This window comes from Thermobia domestica, chromosome 10 (assembly GCF_964235325.1).
Source record: "Thermobia domestica chromosome 10, izTheDome1.hap1.1, whole genome shotgun sequence".
NCBI lineage: Eukaryota > Metazoa > Arthropoda > Insecta > Zygentoma > Lepismatidae > Thermobia > Thermobia domestica.
The window spans coordinates 172,589,217-172,616,166 of record NC_137463.1 but is presented as its reverse complement, the minus strand read 5'-3'; the positions used below and the strand labels follow the sequence as shown (position 1 = coordinate 172,616,166).

General features: G+C 39.1%; 1 protein-coding gene across 3 annotated transcripts in view; it reads right to left on the bottom strand.

Moving 5' to 3' along the window:
- Positions 1 to 26,950, bottom strand: part of LOC145662111 (methyl farnesoate epoxidase-like) — a 379,435-nt gene that overhangs the window by 135,347 nt on the left and 217,138 nt on the right. For all 3 annotated transcript variants that reach the window (XM_081727445.1, XM_081727446.1, XM_081727444.1), the window contains one exon: positions 23,716 to 23,815. In XM_081727445.1, coding sequence (XP_081583571.1) covers positions 23,716 to 23,815 — 100 coding nt within the window. The remainder of the gene's footprint in view (positions 1 to 23,715; positions 23,816 to 26,950) is intronic.

The window sequence follows — 26,950 nt, the reverse complement described above, 5'->3', positions numbered from 1 at the left end:
AAGAGAGTAAACATATGCCTCACAAATACTATATATATAGATGTACAGCGAAACCTGTCTATGCTGACCAACATTGGTTCCATTGAAAAGTGGCCAACTTACAGAAAATAAGTGTGATTCGTGTATTTTTAGAATAGGATTTCTAGTATTACTTGGTTGTTAATAAGTAATGGCACGGCAGCTACCTTAAAATAATGTATATAGATTAATCATTTAATTACTTTTTGTTAATGAGCTACAAGTGTTTCCCTCGGAGCAAAAGATGTTTTGAGAAATGTTAAGGGAATTCATATTTCAAAACCTCCACTACCTTTTGACAAGAAGTCATGTGCCAATAGTTGAGAATTGAGATGGTTAGCTTTAGCCTTGAGAATTTTCCGGAATTACTAAAGCTTCCCACTGATGAACGAAGCTGATAGGCTATAGCTAATGATTTTACCAAAACAGATAGGGTAAACATATACGTGCAATCATTTTCGGAATTCCTGTACGTGCTTTTTCGTATTCAAGTCTTCCTTCCCCAACCCTTTATCAGGGTAGTATTCTGGCCTTTGATTGCAAGAACAAATCTTGGGAACCTATGCTTCTTTGTCTCCACTTACAAATACAGAACATCTGCTTCGCGTATGGGAATACGAAACAGTTAAGAAAAACAACAAAATTATACTTTGCGTGGCCAAGATATGCAGGTAAATTTATCATTATCATCATAGGATAAACATTGTTTCAATGCGGCCAACTTCCAAGATAGACAGGTGGCCAAGTTGACAGGTTTAATATATATACATTGTGGCCCATCTTAATCTTTCCACGGAAATATCTCAAGAACGGTTGAATAAACTGAACAAAATCTCAAATAAGAAACACCATGGGGCAAATCGAATGATGATATCGAGGTGTCCCCAGGGCCGCTCTTCAAGTGGGCCCGAGGCCAACTTAAAAATTTTAAACGGAAACATGGGGCGACTGACACTTCATTCGATAGATCTTTAAGAACTAAAAAACGATGTTGCAAACGGTTTTTCATATAAGTCACCGTATTCAAAATGACCGCCAAATATGTTGCCTATATCAGATAAACGTCCAGTATCACTAATATGAAAACGGTTGAAAATAATAGCGGATAAACAGAATAGAACTCCTATAGCAAATCACAGAGGGTATTATTCATTCCACGCCTCGAGAATGATCCTATGGAGAAAGAGATTATTAAAGTATAAGTTATAATGCTGAAGGGGAACTCTAATTCTTAGAAAATTATCTTTCCGATCACCTTCCGTAAGAGGTGAAGTGGAAATGAATGGTAAAATTTCAAATGAGAACCCCCACATTTACTTGCAATAGATATGGTTTATCTGAAACACTTGGTTGAGTTGATTTTGGGTTTAATGTCTCATTCAGCAGAGAGGCTATATGAGACGTGGACCTACTGATTAACGTGCAATCCGTACACTTGCTCCCGCCGGGAATCGAACCCGGGTCTCCCACGCCAAAGGCGCGTACGCTAACCGCTTAGCCACGGAGGAGCTCCTGAAACACTTGGAGTGTACAAGTGACTTTTACTGTAATGAACCAATATTCTGCAGACGACTTTTGAGAAAACCAACGTTTCTACACATTGTTCTAAAGTTACATTGTTCGACAAATTGGTTTCGCATTTCAGTTGATTCATTTTGCACAAATTATTTCCTGCAATCAAAATGGAAGGTACCGTTTAACAAGAATTTTACCTACTTTTTTCCATTACAGACATATATCTCATAAAAAACATGTATCAGATAATTTTGTTGTGTAGATACAATTTGCAAAAACTAAGGTTCTCGTTTGTTTCGCCGTTCCTTCCCGTTCCTTCCCGTCCCCTTCACCTACTTATCGTTGGACCGTTTTCTAGGAATTAATTTCCTCCTTTGCATAATGGCACCTTTACTCTAATCATCTTCTCCTCCGTTGCAACATTTTCGAGCCGTGGAATGATAAATACCCTCTGTGATTTCCTATAGGAGTTTTATTCTGTTCATCTGTCATTATCTTCAACCGTTTTCATATTAGTGGTACTGGCCGTTTTATCTGATACAGGCAAGATGTCTTGGCGGCCATTTTGAAAACGATGGCCCATATGAACAATCTTTTGTTACAACGTTGTTTAGTGTATGAAGACCTATCGAACGAGGTATCACGTGACCCATATTTTCATATAAAATTTTTAAGTTTGGCCTGGGCTAAGATGAAAGGCGGCCCTGGGGACACCGCGAAAACATTATTCGATTTGCCCCACGACTTTCCTATTTGAGTTTTTGTTTGGTTGATTTATGTTCAACCGTTTCCATATTAATGCTACTGGACGTTTATGTGATACAGGTAACATATTTCTGCGGCCATTTTGAACACGGTGACCGATATGAAAAATCTTTTGCCACATCGCTTCTTAGTTTTTAAAGATCTATCGAATGAAGTCTCACTCGCCCCATGTTTCCATTTCATATTTTTAATTTAGCCCCGGGCCCGCTTGAAAAGCGGCTTTGGGGGCATCTCAACATCGCCCATGGTATTTCCTATTTTAGTTTTTGTTCAGTTTATTTATGCTCAAACATTTTTGAGATATTTCCGTGGAAAGATTAAAATGGGCCACCCTGTGTATATATAATGTGTGTGTGTACTCCGCCACTGGTTTAACGTCCCGTTCAGCAGCGAGGCTATATGAAAAAAGGCATGTGTGTCACAAATTGATGCTAAAATCTTCCTACAAACTACGTTCATCGTACATTTCCATAATTTCTCGGGGCGAAAATACGCCATTATCATAAGAACCACGACTTGTCGCGTGGTATTCATAGCCAAAAGCTCAACTAAAAAGAAGGAATAGTAAGCAAACTACAAGAGGGATGTGAAACAACCATACACACTTTCACTGGCTAATAGAAAAGGGGAAAACAAAAATAATACATGTTTTTGCCTTTTGAGTACTCATATCTTTTTGGGAATATATACTTGACACATGTTATTTAATCTACGCAATGTGACCTGTACGCATGAAGGTGTAAAATATTCGTGAAAAGTAAACAGAAGGAACTAGTTGTTGCTGCTGGAACTGACCTTGATAGGTACTGACTAAACGTCTTGTAACAAGAGGGCAACTAATTACCCATGGGTCTCTTGCAGCTATACAGCGAGTTGTGTGCGTTCTTAGTCACTCCCTCTCTAAGCCTGGCTGTTTGCGAAAATATTGTTTGCTTTTCTTGCCTTGGGGCAAGGATTAAGAAGGCACCCCTGCACACCTTGGGGAGTGGGACGGAGTAACATAAAATGATCGAAAGACAACCGATGTTAATATAAAGTTAATAGTTTCGAGCAGTGGCGTATACTGGTTTGAAAGCATGGGCTACCACTGACCTTGTATATTATTATTATTATTAATGGTGATAATAGAAAAATTAATAATAATATAATAATAATAATAATAATAATAATAATATAATAAAATTTGCATAACAATGAACAAAATGTGGTTGTGTTTTTTTCTTTTTTTGAACGTTTGTTTTGAGACCATTAATGTTTTCCACCGTAAATGAAATTCCACCATACATTTGCGCAATTCTCGTGGATTACATTCGTAAAACGTTAATTTTTAAAATTGAAACTTCCATCAAAAGTCGCCTCTGTTACTGACGTTGGTTGTCATTCCTTAACAGTCTTCGCAAAAGTTCTCAGTATAGTAACGTAATGCAAAAATGCAGGCAGTCATTATAATTGTTATGATTATTATCGCTACCTAAATCACAAATTTTTGCGTTAACCAACTATTCTCGGGCCCTTTTGTTGCGGAGATCTTTTGACTGGGGCTCTTTTAATGAGGGGCGTTTTATTCGGGCCTCTTGACTCGGGCCCTTTTGTTGTGGAGACATTTTGACGCGGGGCCGTTTGGGCCCTTTTATAGCCGGCCCATTTTTGACAAAGGCCCGTTTGACGCAGGTCCTTTTGACGAGGGTCATTTAGTCGAGGGACCCCTTTGACCGGGCTCTATTTATGAGAGGCGTTTTGATTCGGCTCCTTTCGATTCGAGCCCTTTTAATCCGGGGCCCTTTGACTCGGGCCTTTGGCAGCGGGCCGTTTTTTCTCTTGGGCCCGTTTCACGCAGGTCCTTTTGACTTGCTTCATTTTATCGAGTGACCCTTTAACACCGGTTCTTTTATGAGGGGCATTTCGATTCAGCTCATTTTGACCAAGGCCCGTTTGATGAGGGGCGTTTCGATTCGGACTTCACTCGCGCTCTTTTGTTGCGGAGACCATTTGACCTGGGCTCTTTGACGCGGTGCCGTTTGACTCATGGGCCGCGGTAGCTCAGTGGTAGAGCGTTCGCCTCTGCTGCTTGGGATCCCGGGTTCGATCCGAGGCCACGCCAATTGAACTTTGTGGTGGACAAACACCGTTGCGTGGGTTTTCATCCAAACTCGTTTGACGCAGGGCCTTTTGACTTAGGTTATTTTGTCGTAGGATTCGTTTGACCGGGCTCTATTTATGAGGGGCGTTTTGATTCGGCTCCTTTCGATTCGGGATCTTTTAATCTGGGCCGTTTGACTCGGGCCCTTTTGTAGCAGGCCCCTTTTTCTCCTGGGCCCGTTTGACGCATGGCCTTTTGACTTGGGTCATTTTAACCAGGGACCCTTTAACCCGGGCTCTTTTTATGAGGGGCATTATGATTCGGCTCTTTTTGACCAGGGCCCGTTTGATGATGGACTCTTTGATTCGGGACTTCACTCGCGCCCTTTTGTTGCGGAGACCATTTGACCCGGGCTCTTTGACGCGGTGCCATTTGAGTCAGGGGCCGCGGTGGCTCAGTGGTAGAGCGTTCACCTCTGCTGCTTGGGATCCTGGGTTCGATCCGACCCCACGCCAATTGAACTTTGTGGTGGACAAACACGGTTGCGTGGGTTTTCACCCGAGCTCGTTTGACACAGGGCCTTTTGACTTGGGTCATTTTGTCGTGGGACCCATTTGACCGGGCTCTATTTATGAGGGGCATTTTGATTTGGTTCCTTTCGATTCGGGATCTTTTAATACGGGGCCGTTTGACTCGGGCCCTTTTGTAGCAGGCCCCTTTTTCTCCCGGGCCCGTTTGACGCATGGCCTTTTGACTTGCTTCATTTTATCGAGTGACCCTTTAACACCGGTTCTTTTATGAGGGGCATTTCGATTCAGCTCATTTTGACCAAGGCCCGTTTGATGAGGGGCGTTTCGATTCGGACTTCACTCGCGCTCTTTTGTTGCGGAGACCATTTGACCTGGGCTCTTTGACGCGGTGCCGTTTGACTCATGGGCCGCGGTAGCTCAGTGGTAGAGCGTTCGCCTCTGCTGCTTGGGATCCCGGGTTCGATCCGAGGCCACGCCAATTGAACTTTGTGGTGGACAAACACCGTTGCGTGGGTTTTCATCCAAACTCGTTTGACGCAGGGCCTTTTGACTTAGGTTATTTTGTCGTAGGATTCGTTTGACCGGGCTCTATTTATGAGGGGCGTTTTGATTCGGCTCCTTTCGATTCGGGATCTTTTAATCTGGGCCGTTTGACTCGGGCCCTTTTGTAGCAGGCCCCTTTTTCTCCTGGGCCCGTTTGACGCATGGCCTTTTGACTTGGGTCATTTTATCCAGGGACCCTTTAACCCGGGCTCTTTTTATGAAAGGCATTTTGATTCGGCTCCTTTTGACCAGTGCCCGTTTGATGAGGGGCGTTTTGATTCGGGACTTCACTCGCGCCCTTTTGTTGCGGAGACCATTTGGCCCGGGCTCTTTGACGCGGTGCCATTTGAGTCAGGGGCCGCGATGGCTCAGTGGTAGAGCGTTCCCCTCTGGTGCTTGGGATCCCGGGTTCGACCCCAGTCCACGCCAATTGAATTTGTGGTGGACAAACACCATTATGTGGGTTTTCACCGCGGCTCGTTTGACGCAAGGCCTTTTGACTTGGGTTATTTTGTCGTGGGACCCGTTTGACCTGGCTCTATTTATGAGGGGCGTTCTGGTTCGGCTCCTTTCGATTCGGGATCTTTTAATCTGGGCCGTTTGAGACGGGCCCTTTTGCAGCTTGCCCCTTTTCTTTTAGGTCCATTTGACGCAGGGTCTTTTGACTTGGGTCATTTTATCGACGGAACCTTTAACTCGTGCTCTTTTTATGAGGGGCATTATGATTCGGCTCTTTTTGACCAGGGCCCGTTTGATGATGGACTCTTTGATTCGGGACTTCACTCGCGCCCTTTTGTTACGGAGACCATTTGACCCGGGCTCTTTGACGCGGTGCCATTTGAGTCAGGGGCCGCGGTGGCTCAGTGGTAGAGCGTTCACCTCTGCTGCTTGGGATCCCGGGTTCGATCCGAGCCCACGCCAATTGAACTTTGTGGTGGACAAACACGGTTGCGTGGGTTTTCACCCGAGCTCGTTTGACACAGGGCCTTTTGACTTGGGTCATTTTGTCGTGGGACCCATTTGACTGGGCTTATTTATGAGGGACATTTTGATTCGGTTCCTTTCGATTCGGGATCTTTTAATCCGGGGCCGTTTGACTCGGGCCCTTTTGTAGCAGGCCCCTTTTTCTCCTGGGCTCGTTTGACGCATGGCCTTTTGACTTGGGTCATTTTATCGAGGGACCCTTTAACCCGGGCTCTTTTTATGAGGGGCATTTTGATTCGGCTCCTTTTGACCAGGGCCCGTTTGATGAGGGGCGTTTTGATTCGGGACTTCACTCGCGCCCTTTTGTTGCGGAGACCATTTGACCCGGGCTCTTTGACGCGGTGCCATTTGAGTCAGGGGCCGCGATGGCTCAGTGGTAGAGCGTTCACCTCTGGTGCTTGGGATTCCGGGTTCGACCCCAGCCCACGCCAATTGAATTTGTGGTGGACAAACACCATTGCGTGGGTTTTCACCCCGGCTTGTTTGACGCAGGGCCTTTTGGCTTGGGTCATTTTGTCGTGGAACCCTTTGCACCCGGTCTCTTTTTATGAGGGGCGTTTGACTCGGGCCCGTTTGACTCGGGACTTTTTGTAGCGGGACCCATTTATCCTGGGCCCGTTTGACTTGGGTCATTTTGTCGTGGGATCCGTTTGACCGGGCTCTATTTATGAGGGCCGTTTTGATTCGGTTCCTTTCGATTCGGTATTTTTCATCCGGGGCCGTTTGACTCGGGTCCTTTTGCAGCAGGCTCCTTTTCTTCTAGGCCCATTTGACGCAGGGCCTTTTGACTTGAATAATTTTATCGAGGGACCCTTTAACCCGGGCTCTTTTTCTTTTTCTTTTTTTCTTTTTATCTTTCTTTGTTCTTTTTTCTTTTTCTTTTATTCTTTTTTCCTTTTCATTTTTCTTTTCCCTTTCTTCTTTTTAAATTTTTACTTTTCAGGGTGATGAATGCGCTGCTTCCCAATCATTTATATTATGTAGTAATCAATTATTTTCTTTCTTCTTTCAGGTTATTTTCTGCATGTAAAAGGATAAATAAAGGAAAATAGAACAAACTAACAAACAAAAAAACAGAAATATAAGGGCATGGTTTTAAATATTAGGTGCCATGCTAAAAAGAAATGTGCCTCACCTCAATCTGCTGAGGTTGGACAGCCGAAAAGACATGGAGATAATAAAGAATCATTAGGTATAAGAGAGAGAATAAAGGCAAGAGGCAGCTGCGTCTGCCATAAATAAGTCCGAAAATAATCGGCCAAGGCAGAGTTAAGTGGAGGCATAAAAAAGAAAAAACCGGGCTCTTTTTATGAGGGGCATTTTGATTCGGTTCCTTTTGACAAGGGCCCGTTTGATGAGGGGCGTTTTGATTCGGGACTTCACTCGCGCCCTTTTATTGCTTAGACCATTTGACCCGGACTCTTTGACGCGGTGCCATTTGACTCAGGGGCCGCGGTGGCTCAGTGGTAGAGCGTTCCCCTCTGGTGCTTGGGATCCCGGGTTCGACCCCAGTCCACGCCAATTGAACTTTGTGGTGGACAAACACGGTTGCGTGGGTTTTCACCCGAGCTCGTTTGACACAGGGTTTTTTTCCTTGGGTCATTTTGTCGTGGAACCCGTTTGACCCGGGCTCTCTTTATGAGGGGCCTTTTTACTCGTGCCGTTTGTCTACGGACCTTTTGTAGCGAAACCCTTTTTCTCCTGGGCCCTTTTGACGCACGGCCTTTTGACTTGGGTCAGTTTGTCGTGGGACCCTTTTGACCCGGGCTCTATTTATGATGGGCGCTTTGATTCGGCCCCTTTCGACCAGGGCCCTTTTGATGAGTTTTATTTCGATTCGGGTCTTTTCTCGCATCCTTTTGTTGCGGAGACCTTTTGACTCGGGCCTTTTTGACGCGGGCCCGTTTGAGTCAGAGGAGGCGGTGGCTCATTGGTACAGCGTTCACCTCTGCTGGTTGGGGTCCCTGGGTCGACCCCAGCCCACGCCAATTGAACTTTGTGTTAGACAAACACCCTGTGCGTGGGTTTTCTCGGGGTTTCCCGTTTCCTTCCGCTTTCTTCATTAAACCATTTCATTCATTACTCATCATCACCGTCTCCCTTAGCTTAACCGGCATAATCGTGGGACGTAAAACTCAAAGATTTTTCTATATGGGTCTTTTGCCCCCCCTTCCCGTTGGAAAAAATTCTGCGGGCGTTAGTGATTATGATGTTGCTTACTTACTGTATTATAATGTTATATATACGGAATAAATACTTCTGTGTTTTATATAATAATGAGAGCCTTATTTACATTTATTACGGTTCTTGCTTTACGATAGCGAAACATATTCACGTTCAGCGTAATCAGTTTCCATTTCCAAATAATTACAGTGAGGCTAATGATATAATTCGTGCACAAATTTAGGACTTAGGAAACATGTCGTAGTAAATTCCTGAAGAGTGAAAAGCGCTAGTAGTGAATTACATAAATCTTACAGATGTTGTATCTTTCTTTCTCTTCTCTCTACATAATGCCTGGAGATTAGTTTTTTTGGAAAAATAAGCTAAAGGGGCAATTTTAAAAAGTAAGATGATCTACGCTATAAGTGACAGATGTTATGGTCTTTAACTTAACATATAAGGCAATAAATTGAAAAACAGAGATGACAGCGCACTGATGCTTGAAATCTGTGTCTTGACTCTCTATACCTACGTTATTTCCCTAGTCAAAATAAAAACTCTTCAAAATTAATCACAAATTCTTATGCAACCATCCCTTCCTTAGAGTACTGCGCAGTCAATCTACTCGAATGCCAACCCACTCGAATGATCGAAATATCGTTAACGCTGACCTTAATGAAAACAGCACAGTGATTTGTTATCGAGTTTCTTCAGGACAGTAAATAAAGTTTTAGCTGAAAGATTAAATACGCTTTTACCGAATCAAGTGTCAATTACGCTGTATTCGGCATAGTTGTAAGTTACAAACTTATTGTTTAAACATAATAAAACCTTCTAATACATTATAGCATAAAGAGTTTTAGTCGTGTGGAGTTGAATTTTAAGAAATCTATTAGCATTATTATTGTTATTATTATTATTATTATTATTATTATTATTATTACTATTATTATTATTATTAAGTATTGTACCTTTTGGCAGGATCTGGTACTAATGAGTTATGTTTTTAATACTTGCACCTGGAAATGTTTCTTCCCTGTTTCTCAATCTTCAACTCCTCCCAGTACGTTGTCGTTCCTATTCTATGTAGAATAATATTGAAACCAAAATTTGTAGTAAATTTCTATGAAATCCGGTTTTATTAGCGAGTTAAGGATGGCGATAAATGTATCCTTAGGATCCTTAATCGTCTACACGACTATTTCTGTTCTACAGTGTTCAATATGAGAACCAGAAGTGGCCGGTTTGAATATCGCAACCGTCAACGAACTCAATTCAGAGCTTTTGACTCTTCACTTTCTGATCAAAATTTATAGTAATCCACCAAGTAGTTTGTCACATTTTTAACTCCAGGAAAGACAGGCAAGATAACTAAACTGTGTACATAAGAGTTTTGGAGAGGACAGTGAAACATGTGGTTTAACAAATTTAAGAACAACGAGAATCTTTTCAGTACACAGAACGTAATAGTCTTTCACAAACCGAGCGGTCCCGGGTTCGATTCCCGGTGGGGCGCTCAGTCGAAAAAGTGTAAAACGCTTTTTCAGGCCAGCCGCCCTGAGTGACGTTTTCCTGAGTTTTCCTCATTCACACCAGACAAATGCCGGGGTGATTCCTAACATATAGGTCTCAGATCGCTTCCTTTTTTTCTTAATCCTTTCTTCCTTCCCTTTCCCCGGATAGTGTGCTCGCCGAGGGACGTCATCCCTCAAACGTGACGGGCTAAATGGCCATAGAATCCGAAAGCACAGAAATTTAAATCCTAAATCCCTGTTTCACAAACCATAGACAAGGAAATATTCATGATGACTACTGAGGCCAATAATAGTATAACATGTCTGTCATTGTGAGAATAATTTAATCTGAGTGCAAAAATGAGTCGCGAATATCTGCACCAGCTTTGGAAACAGTGCAGGGTCAGACGATGTGTATCACATGATTTTACTAGGGCTGAAAAGAATCGACCAAATCCCTGAATTTCTTTGTTTCATCAGGAAAATGGTCATCTCCTGAGCAGAGCACTAAATTTGAATGAGAAAGATTTACTATATTTACTAATCCAAAACCTTCACTACTACAGCAAAAGCGATATCCTTTGATTATCATATTCATGTTTGTTTCTTGGAAATAAAATGAAAAGAATAGTTCAATGTCGCGCGGTTATGCTCTTTAGATTGAAGGATGATTATGATAGGCATGATTGTGAAATTGTTTCCCTTTACTTTCCTTGCGCCCACTAGAAGAGTGGGGAGACTTTATTTGTTTTCTGATAGTGATGCTATGCTCGGTACTTAAAGCTGAACCGTGACTCATATTAGACCGCTCACCTCTAGTGTGAAGAAATCCTGGTTCGATCCAGGGTCATGTCAGTTTGTTGTACACAAATCGTTTCCGTGAGTTTTCATTGGCGGGATTTAGTAGTTTTCTCGCGCATTTCTGTTCCACTAACTCTTTCGTGATCATTCTGTTTCAGTTATCATCTATCTTCTTTAACCAAAACGGTTATGTCCGTGGAATGTTATAGACCGCTGCTCACGCACTAATTCTCTGTCACATGGTTAGACCATCAATCCAACTTTGTATCCACAACAATTTGAACGTGTGAGCGAAATTTAAAAACCACAGGATCAATTATTGTCAATTGCACAATGTTGTTGTTCTGTTTCAGGACAACTTGAAGCAATATATTAAGTCAACCGGTAACACCATTATTTGACTTGATTGCGAAATACCAACACTTCTTCTATATTACCCTGATATTCGTACGTATTACAATTTTGTTGTATTCTTTAGACAACCATCTGCGATGACGATAGGTCATGAACTCTCGACGGCTCTTTGGTTAACGTTCTTCAGGAGTATATTTGAACGTGGAAGCCATAGTTTTCCCCGGAACAGGAAATCAGTTATTATTTGTAATGCAAAATTTGTATAACTTTCTGAATTTTCTTTCATATTATTGTCTTATTCTTTATTCTTTTATAAGGACCAAAATAAGCTAGAAAGTTATTTTGCAAAACACAGTTGACTAACCGAATGGGTGTCTATCCATTGTTGATTATCGTTTGATTGTGATTTACAACTCAGAATTAATGTCACAAGTTATATTCGAATATAATTATAAATAAAATACAGATTTACTTTTTAATTACTACTAAATTCTTGTTTGTTTTCAAATTAGTGAGGGGGCGCGGTGGCTCAGTGGTAGAGCGTTCACCTCTGTTGCTTGGGGTCCCGGGTTCCATCCCAGCCACCGCCAAGTGAACTTTGTGGTGGACAAACACCGTGCTCGTGGGTTTTCTCGGGGTTCTCCCGTTTCCTTCCACTTTCTTCATTCCACCATTTCACTCATCTCTCATCATCACCGTCTCCTTTAACCTAACCGGCATAACCGTGGGACGTAAAACTTAAAAAAAAGAAAAGAAAGATCAAATAAGTGAATTCCCACCGGGAGCTCATGTGGTTTGGATTCCAAGTTAATCAGTAGGTCCACGTCTCATATAGCCTCGCTGTTGAACGCGACGTTAAACTCAAAATCACCTCACCTCAAATCAGTGAAGTAAATTGTCAATTATCTGTATTTTTTACAAACCTGTATTGCAAGTTTTTGTTATAGTACAAAACATTATCGTGTACCCATTATGAGATAAAAGTTAGGGCGCCTTGTCCGCGGGGAAAATATTGTTCGGTCTCACCTGGAGAAAATTGTCTCTTCTTATACCTATATTGTCACGAGACAAAAGCTATAATAAGTAAAATACATAACAAAAATAAAGTACGATAAATTTGGAGTATTGTGATCAATGTGCAGCATATCTCACAAATGATGACGGAAGCAACTAGACAATCGAATGGAACAAGGACGATTAAAGGTCTGTAGAGAAGATAGAATTTTCTTTCCTTTTGGCAGTCCGACTTTGAAGTCACCATTGTTTTATGCGTTGCAAAAATTTGATGTTTGAGTACTCATCTGTTGAGCTCCCAATTTTTGTTGATTGGTTTAATTATAGTATAGGTGACTTTTCTGCACAAAAACTACAGAAGTTGAGTCATTTACACTGAACCAAAGCCATAATTAAATGCACCGCGCATCCGCAACCCACCGCCGTGAGATTACGACATGGCGAGCAACACTTCTCGTTAGTCACGTAGTAAAACAGTGTAGTCAAACGTGGTATGATGCACCCAAATTAAGCAGATTGTAGGATGTGTTCATTTTGACCCTTTTGTTACGCTAAGTTCACGGCGTTGCGCGTCGTAAAAATGTGTCAAGTGTGTAATTTTCGTATATGTCATGCGACTGTAAATCGTATCATACGGAAATATACGGCACAGAGTCGTGGGTCCAACAACTGACGCAGTCAGCTAGAACGGTTTCCCAAAAGGGTTCATGATTGTGGTTCTGCGCCTTCGAAAGGTGGAGCGAAACGTCAAAATCAATGCTGTATACTAAAACACATGTTCTGACTGAAATGAACCAGCATAAAGTCTCCGCATTTTGGGGACAAATCATGAACGAGGTTTACTGAACCAAGACAAATTCCGTGTGGAACAGAAAACTGAAGTATCGAAAACATCCTTCTCTGACATCCTTATCAAGAATTCAGATGACAGCCCAAAGTACCATTGTACTTTCAGACTCCTCAAGCTGGGCGTGTCCGATCGTCGAGTAAGTTTCGGCTTGCATTTTTGCGCAGGTATTTACGCAAGGGAATGACTCAAGGAAGGGTTAGGACCTCCTACTCCGGGCTCACATATGTATTTTAGGTGGGTCTAGGATTTGAGAAAGAACTGGCCCTGGCCTTCTAGAAGGTATCATCTCGGTCTTCGCGTGGTGAGAGTAAAGAAGTCCAGAGAAAACCTAGACAAATCAATGACAACGTGCTGACTAGTGCTCTCAAACGGGTCTGGTTAACTCGGGTCGAGTGGTCGGGTCAGGTCGAATCAATTGGGTCAGCTCGGGTCGGGTTATTCGGGTCGGGTCAATCGGGTCAGCTCGGGTCGGGTCAGTCGGGTCAGTTCACTTTGGTTAACTGAGTTTAGGTTGAGCTTAAACTCGGCTGGAGTCGAAAGCTGCTGTTTTTCACTAGCTGCCTAATTAAAAATAGCAATTTTCAATTGATTTTATAGAAACCATAAATTTATTTTGAACACTTGCAGCTAGTATTTTTATGGTAAATGCTTATTTTTGTACTTGTGTGTACTCTAATTTTTAAATGTGGAAGATTGATTTTACTAATCGACTGTAATATTAATATCTACGCCAATATGGAGTCTGGATTTAGAACAAAACTAGAAGTTGTTTAAGCAAGGCCAAAAGAAAGGTTGGATATGGACGACCAAGCCCAAGCAGGGCCGCGGTGGCTCAGTGGTAGAGAATTCATCTCTGGTGCATAGTGTCCATGGTTGGATTCCAGCTTGTGCTAAGTGGGCTCTGTGGTGGAGAAACGTCGTGTAGTGGGTTTTCTCGGGGTTTTCCTGTTTCCTCCCAATTTCTTCATTCCACCATTGCATTCATTTCTCATGGTCACCATATCCCTTAGCCTCGGTGCAGAATCGAGGAGCCTTAAACTGAATATTTCATTTTATTTTACCAAGCCCAGAACATCGATACAAGAATAAGATAAAGATTGGGTATGCAAGACGAAGTGCATAGTAATCTTGCTCTTGGCCTTGTTTTGGTGATCACCAAGCAGCGATTAGCATATTTTCTTGCTTTCCGTATAGTATGAAAAACCATCATCAAAATCACACTTACTATCCATTTCATAAAGATAGGCCCCTGACTTCGTGGTGCTGCCATGACGTTCAGTCAAAGCTTATATTGCATTGTCGTACCTCGTTGGAATTGCTGGAATGTTGTCTTTTCAATACTTAAGATATGCAAATTTTCTTTGTACTATGTAGTGAGAAAAAAATAAAAATTAATGAGAAAGTGCGTATTTTTTCGTACTTTTTTGGTAGATCAATGTTTATAGGACTTATCTCAGAAAAGAGATACGTGAAATAATTTCCTGTGTACAATATGTAGATGCATCCATTAACTGTAAGTTGTGAAAAATTCAATTTTCATCACTTGATACTTTTTGTGTAATTAAAACAAATGTACGACGCTCTGATCTCCTTTACCATGGTAGGTAGAGAAACGTACAAAACACTGTTCGAAAGTTTGGAAGTCTAGTGTTCCAAATATTTGAAACTATTAACAAAAAAGGTTTAGTTGGTAGAGTATTTATTTTTTTTTTTTAATTTTTTACTTCAACATATTCTCTGCGTTAAGCGGTGAGCCATGTTGCAGCCCAATCTTGAAATTCCCCGCGTTTATATGAAGATACAGCATCAGTAAGTGGAAGTGCGGCACCGCTGTCATACAGTGTTGTCGCGTTCAGGAAGCCTGTAACGCGAAGCCTACTTCATAAAGAATGTAATAGGAAAAAGTATTTATTATAATCTTTCACAACATCATAAAAATAATAATAATGCATTACATCTCAATGTAATCAAAATAAAACGTTGAAGTAACTCATCTCTTAATCTATTTATTTCATTCACTTTCGTAATGGGTTTGTTGACTCATCGCTGCTCCTGCTATCTTCCTGAAAACTTATTAACAATGGCTCCATTTCTACCTCAAGATCTATCAGTACACACTTTCCAGCTTAGGAACATGTTAAAGGTTAAAAAAAAATGTAGCCTTGGCAATCACGTGTTCACCCAAGTTCTGCGATCAATTCCCCTGCCGAATGTACAGTAACAGAATGGGTCCTCTGTTTTCTTTCGCTGAAAGAAAACAATGCAATGAGTAAGTAGCTGACGAGGGCTGTATTTGCGTCTAATCACGTCGCACTGATTACGTCTTCAACACTTCCCTTCGGTTCGTAGGCGTCAAAAACTTGCACACACACACACACACACACACACACACACACACACACACATATATATATATATATATATATGGATATTCCTTTATGAGCGGCGGTATTACAAAAAGAAGAGGCAAAATTTTTAGCGATAATGAAATTGCAGAACTGATGATGACTCCGACTCAGACGGTTATGAGTTAGTAATGAATAGTAATGGCATTGATTATTCTGTGCTCAGTGGCGTATTCGGGAGTGAACAAGGTATTAACTCGGTTTCAAGTGAACCTGAGGCTGCGCCGGGAAAGAGAGAAAACAAATACAGATTCTGATGTAGCTTGGAGCGATAAAATTCAAGTAAACGCAAAACCCCTGTTTAGTGGTGTCCCGGGAATTGATCAAAATCTGGGCTATCTACAGAGTATTCCGCATATAAAGTGTTTCAGCTGTTTTTACCGATAAAGTTTTATAGTAAAAAAAAAGTTGAGTTGATTTTGAATTAAACGCCCTGCTCAGCAGTGAGGCTATATGAGACGTGGACCTACTGATAAACGTAGAATCCAAACTACAAGTACGTAGCATCCGCAAGGTGAAAGGAAGTTTTTAATAAATATTAGCGTTTATTGCAGGAATGCAAATGACCACTCGCCCGGGGCATGTGGTTCATCGGTGCGGACGAGTATTTAATATCATATGGAAGTTAAGTAAATTATTTTTATTATGTGATGTGGGCTAGTAACTTTTTTCTTGGGCGAGTAAACTTTTGTTGTTTATTTGCATCCCTGGTTTATTGCCTGATATATAAAGTTGGACTTTGCGGGGGAAAGTGCTTCGAAATGTACAACACTAAAGAGAAGTACTGGGACTCCTAGATCTGAAAACAGATTTTCTGTGAAGTGTAAACTCAATATTACATATCAACTAAGGTTGTGTCCAGTGTTGGGTAAGTTACTTGTAAAAATGTAACGCGTTACAAGTTACTTTACTTTCTCTTAAAATGTAACGCGTTAGTAACGCGTTACTTCCCCCCCAAAAATAGCTGTTACTTTACTTCGAAAGTAACGCGTTACTAACGCGTTACTTTTAGGTCCGAAACTTTAAATATTTGAAAAAAAATACTTCAATTTTCCGTAGTACTATTACTACCGGTATTATTATTATTATTATTATTATTATTATTATTATTATTATTATTATTATTATTATTATTATTATTATTATTATTATTATTATTGCACTTCTGAATGGCTTTATGTAAATGCAAGGACAAATTTTTACTTGTTATACGAATATTTTTATATAATGTAACATTGATAAAATGCCATACTGCCTTACACGTAGGGATGGGCAGGAGCGAGTTCGAGCGAGTTTTCTTTGAAACTCGATTCGACTAGAAACATACATCTTTGAACTTGACCCGAGAACTCGACTCGAAAGACTTCCTCCAACTTGACTCGAATTGCGGTCGAGTTTGGAGTCGAGTCGTGCCAAATCCGGTGTGTAGTTTCTAGTACTCTCTTCAAGTATATTACATAGACAATATAATTATTATCAATGACACTACTACTACTGCAACTTTTATTATTATTATTATTAATAATAATAATAATAATAATAATAATAATAATAATAATAATTATAACAACACTGTATATAAACGTGGAAGATAGGCGGTTTGTATTTGAATACTAACAAGTAAACCTTACGTTTGGGTGAATCGAGTTGCTGACTGAGACACATATGAAAAAGTAGTACTATATGTGGTCAGTATTTCAGTGAAGTTTTAGGTGCGAAGCTCCAGGGGTTTAGGAGATACAGCTACCAGAACATCACATGAAAGTACAGAATAGTCTTCATACAGTTGGAGGTAAAAGCTCTGTAAGACCTCTTGTAACGACAAAAGATGAATAACAAATATATGGGTACATATTAGGACTAAGGGGAAGTCATATAGTAAGGGTATACCTGACGGCGGCCATCTTGAAATCCGCCATTTTGAATTAAGGTTAAGTTTTTAAAATAGGAATAGGGTCATGTGATACATGATTTAAGGCGCAAATTTAATCAGAAGAACAATGGTGACGTTAATTTTGATTTACGCGCAATTGGTAAAAAGTTACAGGGAAATTAAATATTGTTGCTGCATATGTATTAGTCCTTTACCCCACCTTGTAAATTTTGTGTTAATGATAATAATTAAATAAAAAGCAGATGAATAAATATTAGGTCTATGGTAAGAGTTGCCTTGATGGCGGCCATGTTCAAATCCGCCATTTTGAATCAGACAAAAGTTTTAAACAAAACGCATAACAGTGACACCTTATTAATAGCAAATTTTACCATAACTCCAACGGTTTAACCATTTTTGCTTTATGACTTGCACAAATGCCCTGCTCACAGTGAGCTCACCTGACAAAGGCAATCCAGTTACACTTAACACATTTGTCGTTAACAATTCCGTCAAAGCAGTAGTCGTAAGGAGAGATCCATTTAATTTTGTGCTGGTTAATGATAAAGCAAAAATGGTTAAACCGTTGGAGTTATGGTAAAATTTGCTATTAATAAGGTGTCACTGTTATGCGTTTTGTTTAAAACTTTTGTCTGATTCAAAATGGCGGATTTGAACATGGCCGCCATCAAGGCAACTCTTACCATAGACCTAATATTTATTCATCTGCTTTTTATTTAATTATTATCATTAACACAAAATTTACAAGGTGGGGTAAAGGACTAATACATATGCAGCAACAATATTTAATTTCCCTGTAACTTTTTACCAATTGCGCGTAAATCAAAATTAACGTCACCATTGTTCTTCTGATTAAATTTGCGCCTTAAATCATGTATCACATGACCCTATTCCTATTTTAAAAACTTAACCTTAATTCAAAATGGCGGATTTCAAGATGGCCGCCGTCAGGTATACCCTTACTATATGACTTCCCCTTAGTCCTAATATGTACCCATATATTTGTTATTCATCTTTTGTCGTTACAAGAGGTCTTACAGAGTTTTTACCTCCAACTGTATGAAGACTATTCTGTACTTCCATGTGATGTTCTGGTAGCTGTATCTCCTAAACCCCTGGAGCTTCGCACCTAAAACTTCACTGAAATACTGACCACATTTAGTACTACTTTCTCATATGTGTCTCAGTCAGCAACTCGATTCACCCAAACGTAAGGTTTACTTGTAAGAAACTAGTTGATTGCCAACCTCCGTAGTCGTGAAGTCTAGGATTCAAGGACATTGTTCACGAGCTTCTGAATTTGGGTTGAGGATCTAGGTTGAGTATTCGAGCTCGAGCCAAACACTGTTAAAAGTTATAGAGCACTGGCCAAATATCTTCAAAACTGCTCGGCCCGGGTTTAGAATTGTCAACGACTCGAGCAGCTCGGCTCACAGTTCATTCACTATCGACCCGAACCGAGAAGTGAGCCGAGCCAACAGCTCACCCAACCGACTCGGCTAGAGTCCTCGGCTCATTTGAGCCGAACCGAGCAGATGGCTCATTCCAACCAAGCCAACTCGAGTCGATGGTTCACCCCAAGCGAGCCGGCTCGAGCCATCTTCTCAGTTAAGTCGAGCTGAACTGAGCTTGTTATAAAAAATCTCTTGTGGTCTCGCTATCGAGACGAAACGAGATGCGAGCGGTGTTCCCTCTAGTGAGCAACGCTAAAAGTATTCCATATTACCGCTTAGCTTACATTTCTTATGGCTTTCGCTTTCCAGTGTAATCAAGCCATGATTTCAAGACGAGTTAAAACGAATGAGTCATTTATCAAGCTCGACTGGACTCGAAACTCGACGCGAAATACTGAATCGGCTCGGAACTCGACTCGAGAATATTATCTTTGACTTGACTCGAAACTCGACTTGAATTCGAGTCGAGTCGAGTTTAATCTTGACTCGTGCTTATTCCTATGCGTTAGAAAAAATGGTTCTTATTATTATTCTGCTAAACTAATTATAAAATAATAACAATGTTGTTATGTAAAATTAAAAATACAGAATATAGAGAAACATTACACTATTACTAATAAAATGAGAACACATGAACTGGGGGTGAATCAAAACTTGCCAGTAACTCTAAAATCGATACATGCTTTTTAAAGCTAGTTGTTCCAAACTCTATAATCAACGGGACTTTAGGATACGCAAACTGATCTAAAAGAACTCTAATATTATACAATAAACGTTACATCAATAAAGTAGGCCTGCTCATCAGAACACAGTTTATTCATATTAACCCCTTACTGTATATCGTTAATTATGGCACCCTAGTTGTTGATATATATTTCCCGCAGGGGCACCACTTTACTTTTAAATTCTGTCTACCATCATTTTCAGCTTTTAAGAAAAAGTTTTCTTTCAAATGTTCGAACAATAAAATATTTTCGTTCTCCATCTTTATAAAAACAACACCAATCAAAGTAATAAACTACCGATACCATTGCATTCGTAGGTCACTCACAGAACGTATAGATTTAGAGCTGCGAAATCTACGACAAAATCTTCCAGGTGCTTCCAATCAGTACACGTGATTTCCCGGAGGCTGTCCTTATCTTCCAAAAACAGCAAGTGACACTACAAACTTCTCTGTTTCTCTTGACATACGTAGTTCATGCTCGATTGTTTCATTCTGAGAAATTCACTTACAGGAAAGAAACATTTGTTTCCGAAAAAAAAATATACATATATTGTAGTTACTCATTCGAAATGTAACGCGAAAAAAGTAACGCAAACTAAGTACGTTACTTAAAAATTTGTAACGCGTTACCGTTACAGTTACTTTGGAAGAAATGTAACGCGTTACTAGGAAACGTTACTTAAAAAGTAACGCGTTACAAGTAACGCGTTACTTGCGTTACGTTACTTCCCAAGACTGGTTGTGTCGTATAATAAAGTTTGTGCTTGTATTTGTTTCTGTGCAAGTGTATTTTGTACTGGGTGCAGTAAGTGAAAAACTGACAAAAAGCAACAACTTTTAGAGGACCATCACATGCAAATCCAAACAAAATAAGAGTTCGCTTTTCTAATTTTGAACACTTGGCACATTTATCGTATATCCTGTTAATTTCTAAGAAATTGATTCAAAATCTGTGGAGACAACATTTTAAAAATATCTAAAAAGTGCCGGACAGTGTGCATGACAAATTTAAATACCCGTCCGGCTGAGAGTGTATAGGGCCAGGAAAATGTGGCAACGTAGCACTCCGTATAAACTGCGATAGGAAAGGGCGCAAGCTGAGAAAATCATAATGTCATATTTGTGATTGTTTACCTTTTAAAACAAGTCAAAACAGTTTGGTTGAAAAAGCTACTTTAAGATCTTTCTAAAAGTTTTTTTTCAGATTGTAAATACACCGCAGCAATTCAGAGATAATGATGTCTCACTTTTTACTGAATAACAAGAAAATTGCTACGTGTTGAGTAATGAATTTTTTAGAACTTACAGGTAATATATGCATCTACATATTGTGCACAGGAAATTATTTCATGTTATCTCCTTTCCGAGATATAGTCCTACAAATATTGATTTACCAAAAAAGTACGAAAAAATACGCACTTTTTGATTAATTTCGATTTTTTTCTCACTACACAGTACAAAGAAAATTTGTATGTCTTAAGTATTGAAAAGACAACATTCCAACAATTCCAACGAGGTACGACAATGTAATATAAGTTTTGACTGGATGTCATGGCAGCACCGCCAAGTCAGGGGCCTATCTTTATGAAATGGATAGTAGTCTTCATTTGTACCGATGAGGCGAGCATTCTTGGCTCTTGTATAGCATGAAAGACCACCAAGACTACGAAATGCAGGACCAAGACTTGACTGTGCAATACAAAAATTAAGACGCAGTATTGATGACCAAGACCCAGGGTGCGAATTGTTTGAATTTCATTTGTTGGGCTGAAAGTGATGAAATAAAATTAGTACTTTATAATTAATTATCATACTGTATTTTTAAATTTTAAATTACAAAATTCATATTATGTATCTTCTTACTTGCAACTATATATACTGTAAAATACGTTTGAATTACCGAGAAAGAAAAATCAAAGTGGCGTGGGTCCTGGAATCATAAGAACCTATTTTGGAATGAAAGTTGAAGGGTTGGAAATATCACAGGTGTTCTTCCGTTTCCTCAACCCTTATCATTGTTAAACTATTTCATTTTGTTTCCTCCAATAGACTCTTCCTACTGCCTTCCGAGAAGAGCCCCTGCCGTCCGAGGAGGTGAGAACACTGACCTTGAAGAAAAATTTCGTCACATAGAACTAAAGCAAGAAAAAAGATCTCCCACGTCGGACATTGGTATCAGTTATAAAAAGAAATAACCAAACCTCAAAAGTGCCAAATATTCATTAAGATGCATATACAAATCCCCCGCTTGATCTAGCTAGTGGTTAACGTGTAAGACTTCGGTACACGTGGTCCGGGTTTAATTCCTAATGGGAGTGCATCTTGGCGTTTACCCAGTGTCGTGACCATAGTGCTCTCAAACGGTTCGGGTCAGGCTAGTCGGGTCAGCTCGGGTCGGGTTGTCAGGTCAGGCTACTCGGGTCGGGTTGTCGGGTTGTGTTGTTCGGGTCGGGTTGTCGGGTCAGGTCAATCGGATCGGATCACGGGTCGGGTCGGGTCGGTCTTCAACCCGACCCGACCCGACCCGGTGAGAGCACTAGTGCTGACGTACCAACACCAAAGAAAGTCCGTGTTAAACTCTGAGCGACCAAAGTGATGAATTACCGGATCAGCATGGGGTATCACTACTTGCTATCACTACCCAGGCAAAGGGTACCACAATTACCAGGATATACTATATCTCATTGCTGTGTGCTTTGCTGGATCCCGGAGCATGGCATGCTGACAAAAATTGTCTGCCTCCTGAAAAAAAAAACACCCGTTCATTGCCCAAATCTTGGCCAAACAGATTCACGACCAAGAAATCCGTCATAGTTCATGTCTTCTCTTGACCGCAAAGTATATTCATTCCACCTCTTCCCTACCATACAGTCATTTCCTAGGGAGAATTATTTCTGCAATGTTGCCATGCTGCTTTCAGATGTGCAGAATGAATTTTGGAGCACTACACCTTAGTTCACGTTCAGACCTATAGAACAGCAACGGTGCAGAAATTCGAGCTCTACATTACCACATGACCTCCATAGGTATGTAGGATTACACATGCAAAATTTCATTGCTCTACGGTATGTGGAAGTAGGTCTAGCTAAAACTTTCTCGTTCACCTCTCGTCAGCCGGCAAATTTCAACAGAAACTATTGATTTGCAACCCCCGGTTCATATACTGAGGTGAAAATCTTCCAAAGTACTTGTAGAATATCCCCAAACAACAAATGCACCAAATTAGCATTCAACCGATATATATATATATACCAAATGCATCACCCAAATGCATTCTATATGACCTTTAACACGCATTAGTAAAATAGCAGCTTTCTATGAGAACGTTAACCCGTGCACACCTGACGACAAAGTCATGAAATGACGTTTTCATATTATAATACAATTTAGAAATTCCAACCGTGATGACAGAGAAACTAAAAGAGACAGGGAAACGAAACTTTGTACGAAGGAACTAGAGAAAGGGTGACATCTGCCTGTGTACTGACAAACATAAATGGATGAAGAGTGTTGCCAACCCAAGAGAAGATTTTGTTTTTGTAAATCGTATGACCTAAATTGGATGTCATCATTGGAAGCAGCAATAAAAATAAAGACAAAAGAGATGGCAAACGCAGATCAGTGTTGCAAACTTCTCGAGAAAGAACGTGAAACATGTTGATGCACACACACAGTGAGGTACTAACGTTCGTACACCTTAAATCAGATATTGCCAAGAACTGTTTCTGCTTACTCTAAGTCTAGAAAAATCCGCTGAACAGTTTTGCCATCAACAGAAGGGAGAGATTGAGTCTGGAAGGGATACCAAGGTCACTAGTGCTGTATGGCTTAAAACCTTTAATGCAAGGCGGAAGAACATAAAGAATAGTATTATTTTTACCACTATGCAAATATCATTATCAACATAAATGCCATTTTACCAAAGAATTCTATTTTTGGTGCTAAAACTTAAATCATTTGTTTTTCCCTCCGAACAGAGAAATATATATTTCACTAAATCGTGGAAGTGTCTTTCATCATTCTTTAAACATAAACACATAAATATGTAAAGAAATAAAGAAAGAAACTCAAACTGTTCATATGGTTATACATGGATAATTATACCTGTTATATCAGGATCTTCTTTACTTGCGTTTAGTAAACTATCTATGAGATCCCGTTCACAGCCATTGACAGATGATTCTCGATGATACTCAATTTGTTTCTGAAATTATTGCAATATGAGTTTTTAACACGGAAATTATTTAATAAACTTAAAAATAATTAATTTATCAGTGTTATTAGTATTTCCAGAAGGCAAGAGATCATACTCGATAATGGATCTACTATATTTATAGATTTGTTTACCATTAGACACATCAAGGGAGAGAATAACTTATATTTTAGAAATCTTGCATTTATATTGATTGATTGTTTGATTACTATTTGACGGGAACTTCAGGATCGAGGCTATTTGTCCCCATCACAATCAATATGGCTTTAAAAAATAAAATAAGAACAATTTATCAATATATATAAAAAATATTGCTTCAAAACAGAACTAAAAGTCTAAAAGAAAAAATAAAATAATAAGTATACTAGAATAAAATATATAATTGTATATTGAAATACAAGAATATAAATATAAGTTTGGAAATGTTAGTTATTTTACAACAATGCAGTATATAATAACAATAAATATATATTAATAACAAAAAATAGTTATAATAGTAATAGAGACTATTTCCTCCCATCACGATCAATATAACTGTTTTAAATAAAAAAAAATATACAAAATCGAAATTTAGCAAACATATTGCCGCAAAAGAAGAGTAAAAATCTGAAAAAGAAGATAAAATAATAAAAATATAACAATAATAATATATAACACTACCAACAAATATCAATAATTAGAGATGCAAGGGCTCGGAAAAAAACCGGCTTTTTTGAAAAAAACTCGGTTTTTTCTGCTTCGCTTTTTTGCTTGGGAAATTTTGGGCTTTTTTCAAAATTCTGCTTTAAATTGATAAACCATGTTTTGTTTCGCTTCTCTGTAACACAAAAAGTCATTTAATTAGTGGTTGATATCGATAATAATATAAAACCTCGAAAATAAACCATGAATTTCGAAAATATATTTCAAACAGTTTTACTTCTCAACATATTTACATTATGAATTCCAAACGATTAACCAATGTATATAATAATATTTTTTCTAACCTCCTACATACAAAAATAAGCAGGGTTGACAAGAACCGTGGTTGTTTTTGAAAATGCCAAAACCACGTTTTTTGGGGGGAGTTTAAACTAGGTTTTTTTGGTTTAAACCAGGCTTTTTTGGGTTTAGATATTTTGCTTTATGTATTTACATTACATATTGACAGAAATAAGTTTGTTTCGCCTTGGTGTTATTATGCAACAATGGGGTTAGTCTATGCTGGAAGAGGTCACATAAGCTTAAAGAAGTCCGGTCAGTAAATTTCTTAAATTGGGAAACTCCCGCTGTAGCCATCGGGAAAATCCCGTCATTACTCTAATTGTAAAACAATAACGGAAAAATCCTGTTATTGCTTTGCATGTAAAATTTAAAGGTCAACGTATCATAATCAGTACGCTAAAACTGAGGTATTGAATTACAAATTTAGTACGTACATATAATTGAAAGTCCAGTCTAAGCTAATTTTGGAAGCTACGTAGGCAATCGATAAATTTTGCCAGTTTCTATCAATATATTTAAGTAACCTTGGCTTCTTTATAAAACAACAGGCATTCAGGCATGCAGAAATATACAATTTGGTTTCGTTTCGTATGTTCAGGCTGAACATTCTTACATAATACCGAGGTTATCAAGAAGAAGACATTCGCTTAAAGTGACATCCGAACCGCTACTTTGTTTACGCATGAAAGAAAGGTTGTGGTTCGACAGAGAATTTAACATGGGACACTTTGATTAAAAGGTGAAAAGGAAATAAATCTAATGCAGATAGTTTGATGTGGGGAAACGTCACCATGAAGTTCACACGATTCGCATTTTTCGTTCTTTTTATTTTTATTTATTTATTTTTTTTTTGGTTTAAACCAGTTGTTTATTTTTTTAAAAAAGAAAAAACAGCTGGTGTAAACCAGCCAACCCAAAAAGTAAATACTTATTTTAAAAATACACAAATAACAAGCAAAATTCTATGTAGTATTTTTCAAAATATTTTATACCCTCTTTTTGGAACAAAATAAAATTAAAACAAGAAAAATACTTAATACGATACAATTAAAGGCTGCACATCTAGAGCTTTTGGTTTTGTATATTCTTGAAATTCTACAGTTTTATATAACCACCATCACGGTTTACTCAGTCCTCAAGTTTTCTGAATTTTTAACAAGAGGGATTCAACATATGAAGGGTATGAGGCAAGAACATGGTAACCCACAATTTTACTATTTTAAGAAATTAGAGATTTTCTGCTGCACAATCCATTTTGAAAGTCGGAAAGCTAATTTTTCACATAAGACTATACATGAAGTATTAAACGAAGCGGTATGCGTTGCTATCTATCTGGTGCTGCATAACTCAGCAATTGAAAATTTGTTAGTTATCATGTTCTTGGGTCACATCCTTCATATCATTATGGAACTCTCCTCACCCCCCCCCAGAAAAAAGGACTACGGAATATATTTAACTTAAGATAAATATAACTGCACAACAAACATGACTGAGTGGAGCTTTTGCGCTTCTATCGGGAAGTCCGGGATTGAACTCAGCATTCGACCATTCTGATAAAGCTTTACTTCATTCCATCTGTGAAATAGAAATAGTGCGTGTACTGTGAGTTGGCCGACTTCCTTTCTTATTGTTCTTAAATCGTTATTATTACTAATTACCAGCAGTGACGGTTTTGCGAAGGTTAGGTGGGCGGTCTTTCGGACTGAAGCCTGTTTCCCAAAATTACTTAATGTCTAAAACAAACGAAATATCTATTAGTTATGCCTTTACTTATAAACTTTAAGCTCCCGTCAAATAAAAATTACGGAAGTTTAGAAAAACTAAACATTAGTAAGAAAAAAACTCCCAAAATACTTTTCTAAATCTGCCACTGATTCTCAGTATAAAGTAATCTTCAATGAGGTTGTATCCGGAAGATTATCGCTAAATATATAAACGAAACGAAATATTAGTTATACCTGTACTCATAAACTTCAAGCTCCTCCCAAATAAAATTAGGACATTTTAGAAAACGAAACAATCAGAGAAATCCCTCCCAAAGTACTTTTCTAAATCCACTACTGATTATTTGTATAAATTAGTATTCAAGGTTGTATCTGGAAAATTATTGCTAAATCGTTGCACAGCTACAGTATAACAGAA